Source organism: Gymnogyps californianus, chromosome 6 (genome assembly GCF_018139145.2).
Source record: "Gymnogyps californianus isolate 813 chromosome 6, ASM1813914v2, whole genome shotgun sequence".
Lineage (NCBI taxonomy): Eukaryota > Metazoa > Chordata > Aves > Accipitriformes > Cathartidae > Gymnogyps > Gymnogyps californianus.
This window is the reverse complement of record NC_059476.1, coordinates 16,758,216-16,766,759: the sequence shown is the minus strand read 5'-3', so window position 1 is coordinate 16,766,759 and position 8,544 is coordinate 16,758,216. Positions and strand designations below refer to the sequence as shown.

General features: G+C 56.3%; 1 protein-coding gene across 1 annotated transcript in view; it reads left to right on the top strand.

Moving 5' to 3' along the window:
• The first annotated feature begins 742 nt into the window (after positions 1–742).
• The window catches only part of HPSE2 (heparanase 2 (inactive)), a 112,602-nt gene continuing 104,800 nt past the window's right edge, over positions 743–8,544 (top strand). The window contains exons 1-2 of the mRNA XM_050898905.1: positions 743–1,002; positions 2,047–2,204. Coding sequence (XP_050754862.1) covers positions 743–1,002; positions 2,047–2,204 — 418 coding nt within the window. The remainder of the gene's footprint in view (positions 1,003–2,046; positions 2,205–8,544) is intronic.

Below are 8,544 nucleotides of genomic sequence, written 5' to 3'. Positions count from 1 at the left end.
CAGGCCGGCCGAGCCGGTGGCTCCGGGCAGGGCGAGCCGAGCCTGCCGCTCCGGGGAGCCGGGCTCCCGGCGGCACCCAGCCCCGCTGCGCCCGTCGGGTCCCGCGGAGCTGTCAGCGCTCAGCCCCGGGGGCCTCGCCCAGCACCGCGGGTCCCCGCTCGGCTCGGGGCGAGCTCTCCCCGCCGGTAGTGCTTTTTTTCCGGGGTGATTAACCCCCCTTTCCCCCAGCCAGAGCCGCCCTCGCTGCCTTACCGCCTCGGCCGTTCCTGCAGCCGGCGACAAACTAGGGCCGTGCTGGGCGGCCGCCGCGCTCCGGCCCCGGTCCCGAGCTCCCCGGTGACTCGGTGTCCCGGCTCCGGCCCGGTTTTGCGCGGTGCAGGAGCTCCCGCGGCGGAAAGCGGCCGCCGGTGGTCGGCGGAGCCGGCGCAAAGCGAAAGCTCGGTGCTGGCGGGGCTGCGGCGGGGCCGGCGGGCCCCGAGCCGAGGGGGTTAAACCAGGAGCCTCCCCTCACCTTCAAAAAGTTAAAAATGTCTGGAGCCTGCATCTCTTAAAGGGGCGGTGCTGGCTGCAAGGAGTCTTGGCACCGGCTGCGAGAAAGGCTGGTCAGGGGCGTGAGTTCCCCTCCACCAGCACCAAAACATTGCAAAAAAAGGCAGAGCGCCCCACACTTTAGATAAGGACAATTAGCCACCAGCGAGCCCCTGCAGACAGCGAGTTAATTAGGGGTTTCCTGCTCTCCGGCATGCCCTGTCCCAGCTCCTGCCCCCCCGGGCTCTTAGCCCTGATGGCACCTGGGCTGGCTCTCATGGCCACCTTCTCGCTGCCCTCCCAGGCCGGGGACAGGAGAGCGCTGCCGGTGGAGAAACCTCCAGGTGTGAAGGGAAGAACTCTCATTCTCCTTGATGTCAACACCAAGAGCCCTGTCAGGATAATCAGTGAGAATTTCCTCTCCCTGCAGCTGGACCCCTCCATCATTCATGATGGCTGGCTCGATTTCTTAAGGTAAGGCAGGAGCCTCCCGGCGCCCTCCCCACGCCGCCCGCGGGGCGCCCCGGCGGCCCCGCCGCCCAGCCCCGCCGGGCTCCGGGCTGCTGGCGGCGCTTGTTGTGACGGAGGGAGCGAGGCCATGGTTTCCATTAAGATGCACATGTTTGCAATGGAGAAAGCATTTCGGAGACTTATCAGTTATGACTGCAAAAATGTCGTGCTCCCCTCGCTCCAACAACCGCTCCTCTGCAAAAAGCACAACACGGGGCCGAGGCAGCACAGGGAAAAAAAAGCCCAAACAAACCCAAAACCCAGCAGCAGGAATGGGGCCGCCTGCCGAGCCGAGCCTTCCCCAGGTCCCGACGGGCGGCGAGCGGGGTGTCGGCCAGGTCTTCAGAGCCCTCCGCTCCCGGGACTTCCAGCCCCGCGCGGGGGGCAGAGCCGGGCTGCAGCTGCGCTGGGCTCCACCGGCGGTGCGGAGCGGCCGCGGCCTGGAGGCGCTGGGACGGCCAGAAAGCCCTCTCCCTGCTGGGTAAGTCGGGGAGGGAGAGCGGGTCTCCTCCGCACGCCCGCTCCGAGGGTCCCTTCGGCTCCCGCCTCCGGGGAAGAAGCGGGGCGAGGAGGCGGGAAGGCGCGGGCGAAGCGGGGCCGGGCCGGCTCCCGCTTTCCTCCCCTCCCCGCTCCGCTCCCCTCCCCGGCGGCTCGGCCCGCGGCACGGTCCCGCGTGGCGCGGCCGGGCTGCGCGGGGCGCTGAGCGCTTCTGCCTCCGGGACGCCGCTGCACTTGTCCGGGGGGCGGCGGGGGGGGGGGGAGAGACGGGTCCCGCCGCCACCACCGGCGGGCGGGGCGGCTCCCCGCTCCCGGGCCGCGCCGTTCGGCCGGCGCAAAGCCCCGCAGCCGGGCGCCGCTGCGGTGATACCCGCGCCGGGCGGGGCAGCAGGGCAGGGGAGGGCAACGGCGGGTCCCCGAGCCCCGTGGCCGCCGGTCGTTGCCGGTACCGGGGCAGGGAGGGCCCGGCCCGGCCCGCGGCGCCCTCAGTCCTCTCTCTCCTCTCCCCAGCTCCCGGCGGCTGGTGACCCTGGCGCGGGGCCTGGCCCCCGCCTTCCTGCGCTTCGCGGGCAAGAGGACGGACTTTCTGCAGTTCCACAACGTGAAGAACCCGGCCAAGAGCCGCGGTGGGCCCGGCCCGGACTACTACCTCAAGAACTACGAGGACGGTGAGCTCCGGGGCCGGGGCGGGAGCGGCAGCGGCAGCGGGGGGCTGCGGGCGTCGGGCGGTCCTGCTCCGCCTGCCCTGCGCTCCCTGCGCCCAGGCGGGGCCGCGCCGCGCCCGGGCAGTGTTGCCGCCCGGCACCGGGCAGGGGAGTCTCCCCGGTACCCTTTCCTTCCCGAGCGGGGGGAGCCGGGGAGCTCGGCGGAGCCCGCCCGCCCGTTGCCGGTAGATCCGGTGGATGCCGGCCCCCGGGAACAAAAGGCAGGCACCGGGGAGCGGGGCTTTTCGTATCCCCCCCCCCTCGCCCCATCCTCCGGCTCCCTTCGCTCCCAAGCCGCGAGCGGGCAGCGCCGGCCGCAGAGGCGGCTTTGCCCCGGCTCCTGGCGGGGACCGGGCACCGCAGCCCCGGGATGCCTGTGCACGCACCGCCCCGCGCTTCTCCCGCGGCTCTCGGGGAGCCCTGCCTTTCCCCAAGGACCCCGGCGTCGTTCCGCGTTTCTCCGCCCGCCGCAGCCCCGGGGCTCCCCGCCGCCCCGCCGGGCTCGGTGGCGGCTGGGCCGCTCGGTCCCCGCCTGTCGGTGCCCGGCCGGGGTGCTCCCCCTCCGGACCGCTCTGCCATCGTAGGGCTTTCCGAAAGTCACCGCCTGGCCCACGGCTTTCCGCTGCTCCCCTCTTCTCCGCGACTCTGCCCTCCTCCACAGCGGTCCTCAGCTACGCTAAAGGCTTTCACCTTTTGCGGCCCTTAATTCACACAAAGAAACTTCGTAGAAAAGTCAGGGCCAAGTCTCCGTCCTAAGGCATTTATTTTAAGAAGCAGAATACCATGTCCGCATGCAAGAATTTATTGATTTTTCTCTCTTGCTTGTTTTTAAAAAAAAACTTTTTTTTTCCTTACTCAATGACTTACAAAAATTAGCTGAAGATATTTCCATAAGTAATTCTGAAGGCCAATTAATGCCAGACAGATCCCAGTGGGCAGGTCTGTGGAACAGAGGAAGTTTTGCAGAGATCTAGTCAGCAGCACAGTGCTGAATGGAAAAAGCAGATGCATTTGCCAGTTTTCTGATGGCTCTCGCTCCCGCTGTTCCCGCACGTAACATCTGATCTCACCGAGATGAATGTCCCTCTATTCCCACACGCAGGCAGGTGGGTAAGTTTGCGTGCTCCATCTTTTGCTTGGTCTCCTAGCCCGAGCAATCCCGATGTTATTCCTTGTTTTTCTTCTCCTCGTAACAAATCTCAGGCAAAGGGTTTGTTGTAAGCTCTGCCTGCTGAGATGCACATCAGGAAAAAATGCTGACCAAACCTGCCGCAGCCACCTTGAACAGAAGAAATTAAGTGTAGTGCATAAAATTGTGGATGGGACTCATACAAAACGTTTGTAGGAATACATTTTCCCACTTTCAGTATTTCAACAACTTGCAGGAGAGGACTTATTAAATGTCTTCACAACGGCTTTTATGTTAGGGAAGGACTGAAAGCTTTTGGTTTTTTCAGTTTTCCTCATGGCAATAAAGTTGAAATGTAGCAGCCCTTCAAAATGAAGCTTCTCACAGAAGTTGTAACCACAGGTCTTAACTTTTCATCACTTAAATACAGAACAGAGCTATTGCGAATGTGGGTGAGGGAAGGAGGGGACACATGTGGTGTGTATCAAGCATCGGTGTAAATCAGAAAGGTGTGGTAAAAGGGATTTCCTGCCTGGAAGCAAAGCTTTTGTATTTGTTCTTAAGATCTGTGTGCAAACTCCAGGGCGAGAGTTGCTAGTAGCTCGCATCTTTTTGTGCTGAGGCTGCACTGAGCACTTCACTAGAGGGATCCAGTTCTCCAAAATGAAATCCTGATGCCACTGCAGCTCTCTGCCCTGCTGTACTGGATCTGAGCAGCCATCTTCTCCTTTCGGAGCACTGGTCTGGTTTTTGTTCCCTCATCTGTGGCTCACCCGGGACCTGCTTGGAATGAGGGCATGCACAAACGAGCAAGCAGATGCCCTTGCTGCAAAGAACTTACAGCCTGAGCAGACAGCACAGAAAAAAGATGGCAATCAGCACCTGAGCATGGGGGAAGCCAGCAAGCATCCTGCTAGGTACCCTTCCTCCTCCCCAAGTTACCTGGGGTGGTCGGGGTTGTTTTCCATGCCTGCGGGCTTTTGTATGTCCGACATCTATTTTCTGAAATTTCTTGTCTAAGCTTTAGTGGCATGGGAGTGGGGAAGAAGCTGCGGGGCTCGATTAGTTAAAAAAGTCAGAAAATAATTAAAAGACAAATCAGTGAATTTCTAAGTCTTATGCATCATCTTAGTCATTTTTAGTGACGTGACAAGTGATAGTTCGGTTGTTTTCTGCTTCGAGTGTTTGTCTTTTTGCCTGTTCACCCTGTGGGTGCACACAGACTCCAGGCCTGTGACCACAGTGCCTGGGCTCTCTTTGCAGCCCCCGCGGGTGTTCCCGTGCCTCGTGTTCCCGTGTGGCCTGCGCATAGGTGGGGAGGGAAGGGCACATCTTGTGTTCCTCTCAGCTGCAGCAACTAAATAGGGTGCAGGACTGAGAGGTGAAGGGCACATGTACAAGACTGCTTAGAGAACTGCAGTTGCTGGTGAGTAACTCTGAGTGGTGGTCACCTCACAGGCAGCTGCACTCCTCTGCGTGCTCACAGGCCACCCCAATGTGGCCATTTCAGGCATTCAGATGGGCAGCAGCAGCAACAGAACTGCTTTGCAGCATCCTTCATGGATCCTCTGCCCTGTGACCATGCTTGCTGGAGTTTGAATGAATCTCTGTGCAGGGATCTTTGCGCTGTAAAACCCCCTCTGCTACCCCGTTGCCCTCCAGACCAGGTATTCCTCACTGCTGTCTTTGACGGTCTTTTCTATCTCTGTAGTGCTCCACCTTCCTGACGGTCAGACCTCCTCAGAGATTCGCCATACTCTTTCCCCTCTGTTTAAAATTATATTTATTTCCCTTTCAAACTATTACAGCCATGCATATCTCCACCTTCTGAAAATTGCCTTTACCTAGACCTGCCTTTGGGTTCACCAGCCCATCTTTTTCCTCTCCTTTCCTCCACAGAGAGCATGGGTGCTCTCTGAGGGTTATAGTAGTTGCTTTAGACTTGTATCTAAAATGTACTTCATTTTCCTGAAATAAGGTGTTCCCTTTAGGCTTCAGGGTCATTCTTTTCTTGTACAAATTCTTCCTGGAAGCACAGACCTGGAAGTATTGTGTAATAGCAGGTGTGTACGGCGTCTGTCTTTTGCAACTCCAAACAGCCTCACCCCAGTCCAGACCAGTCATGTTTGGGCAGTAAAGGTAACAAAGTGGTGAGTGATCTGTGGTGGCAGCCTGCGGTGCCCACGAAGAGGGTGCATGTGGCAACTCGTTTCAGCACTGCATGTAAAGCTGGCACAGCAATTTCATCACCTGGTGGCAGATTTGTCCGTACCTGACAGAGAAATTTGTAAAAGCAATTGCCTATGATGAATGGTTTAGGTGAGCTGTAGGGTGTGCAGTCCCTGTTGAGGGTAGCATGGCTATATGTACCCCCTGAACTTTGCTAAATATTAGAGGGTCATCTAACTACTCTGTTATATTAACACCCCTGTCTATAGTGTACACCAGGTGGCTGCCATCCCGTGCAGCCCCTACTTTGCATGGTCAGTCCTGGAGTCCACCCAATTTGGATATGGCATTGGCCAGCCTGAGGTCTGTTAGAAACAGAAAACCAGTTTAATGTATGTCAGGCTCTGTGGTACCAGGAGGTGGGTCTGTGCCAGAGACTTTTTGATATTTGATGATCAAGAGGTCTAACATTTTTAGCCTGAGAGACTTTTCTCTCCCTTAAATGGTATTTCTCTGTATGTGCCCTGCTGAGTTTGTTTTTCTTCGCCAGCTGTGCTGAGAGTTGTGCTTTGTTATCTGGAGATGTGTTTCTCTCCTGCCATAGGCACATGTCTGATCCCTGGGCAGGTACCAAGATGCAAGGTCTCATGCTCAGTCTATGTGGTAGACCTGCTTCTCCTTTTGCTGTTGGATTGTCTACCAAGCAATCTGTTTGGCCTGTCCTTTCAACTGCCTCACGCGTGCCAAGGACCAGTTGGGTCTGAGGAATGGGACAATAAGAAACATTGGTCTCCAGGAAAACAGGCTTGAGCAGCTCCTTTTTGGAGCAAACACACAGGGCTACTTGTTTGCTCAGGCTATAGTTGCTGGCACAAAACCTCTTCTGAAGTTGGGTTTGCTAAAACCTGACTCGTGTGCTGCCCTGGAGCTTGGTGTTGGAGTGTTACATGTGGTGTGGAGGCTTGGTGTTGGTTCAGCAAGGGATGCTGCAGGTGCTGTCTCAGTGTCTGAACCTAGAGCCCATTTTGGAAGCTCCCTGCTGGTGCTGCAGCATGAGTTTGGCGGGCTAATGTGGAACCTCCTCATCTGCAGGGCGGTCCTCAACTGCCTCTCACCTCGAAGCCACACAGACCAGCTTTGGACAACCTGTGGTGGTATAAACATTGCTTGGAGTTTCCTCCTGTGTGTATGTACTGTGAAGGAAAACTCAAGGGAAAAAGAGAAGTTACTCATGGCTGGAGTTCCTCAAGATGTGTTGGCCCAGGCGCACGGCTTCTCCATCCTGTCCCTCAGGCTTTGTGTAGCCTATTGAGATTGTGTGGCTGAGAAGAGACCAAAGGACATTTACCGCACACAGCCAGTATGGGCCTGTGTGGGTCATGGGAGGAAGAGGGGAAGGGGAGCACATATGTATGCTGTAGGTAGTGCGTCAGAAAAGTTTCTGAGCTGAAGTGCATATGGACAACACATTTCAAAAATACTCTCTTAATTACTGGTAAGTTACTTCCTTCTATTTTATCTCCTTTTTTGGAGAGGATATTGGGCATCTGGAGAAATGGCCAAAACAAAACAAAAACCCAGAAAAAGACATGTTTCTTATGCCTTCCATAAGAAGGAGTCTCCACAGTCAGGAGATTTTGCCATATAGTGTGGGAAACTTCACATTACGCTGTGTAATCCTGGCATAGGTTTTGTGGGCGTCCTTTCAGTCTGGGCTCCATTCCTTCAGATGCCTTCAGGTACCCAGCCCTGCATCTGAACCTCGAGATTTGTGCAGCAGTGGGAACGTCATTTCACCCTTGCTCAGTCTGTATTGCACAGATGGCTTCTAGGATGCCGGGCTTTCAGAGTATGTGTGAGGGTCTTGGGTATTGAGTGGAAAGGAAGATAATAAACTACAAAATGACCTGAGGATTCCTTTATATTTGTGTGTGGTTGCACAGGGGCTGGAGCTGACCTCAGCCAGGGCTGCTGCTCCCACTTTTCTGCCCCTTCTGGCATGTTCCTGCCCTCTCCTGTGTCTGGAGCCTGAGTTTACACGGTGAGTCAGTTCAGGGAACTCAGCTGGCGAAAACCTGATGGTGGAGAGATGATTGCACTTCAGCTCGTTCAGCCGCCTGAACCGATTAATGGTGTGTGACCATGGAGGCATAAAGGTCAGTGCTGGGAAAGGAAAGCTTACAGTGAAAGGCAGGACTGCAGCAGCCTCAGCCTTGGTCAGGTTAAATCCTACAAAAACAGTGTAAAAGGTGGTGAAGCTCATCTCTTGGTTCTCCGCTACCAAAGGTGTTGGTCCCCATGCCTTCTTTTTGCTCTGCGCTGTGTCCTGCTGCTGCTTCCTTTATGTTGGCTCTGGCACATTTCTGATACTCTGCTAAGCCAGCAGAAAACTAATTCGGGAAAAAAAAAAAGGCAACTGTTTTTCTGTGAATTTAGTGAGCAGGATCATGAGGGCCAGCATGGGGTATGAGGATACCAGAGCCAGAGCAAGGGAGGGTTATTGCCATGTGGCTGGGACTGCCCCTTTGGCTCCGCCAGCTCATAAAACTTTGCAGCAGGTGTTTCTGAATGAAGAACCATCCTGTTGTCCCAGTAAAAATGAACAAACAAGTTTTCCTTTATTCAAGGAATCACCTTCTGTTTCTGGTCACCCAGAGCCCCTTTTTGTCTGCCTGAGCTTCCCTCGACAGTTTAGGCATCTGTCCTTTCAGAGCTTGCAGAGGAAACAGTTGTTTTTTCACCCTCCAAGTGTTTAAAACACAGCTCCTTTGGGAGGGCTGCAGCATTTCAGACATTGCAAGCACTCCGTCCCAAAGACAGGTAGATCCTCTGATGTCCTTTGGTCTTCTGGGATTTGCCAGACCTGGGGCTGCTCCGCACCTTGGCGTGAGCTCCGAGGCAGCCTCCTGCTCTCTGGTTCCCAGGGACCACAACTGCAGGGAAGGAGCTGCAGCCTGCTCTGCCTGGCAGGGATTTCTGTGTAAGGAGCTCCAGTGCTTAGCTGTT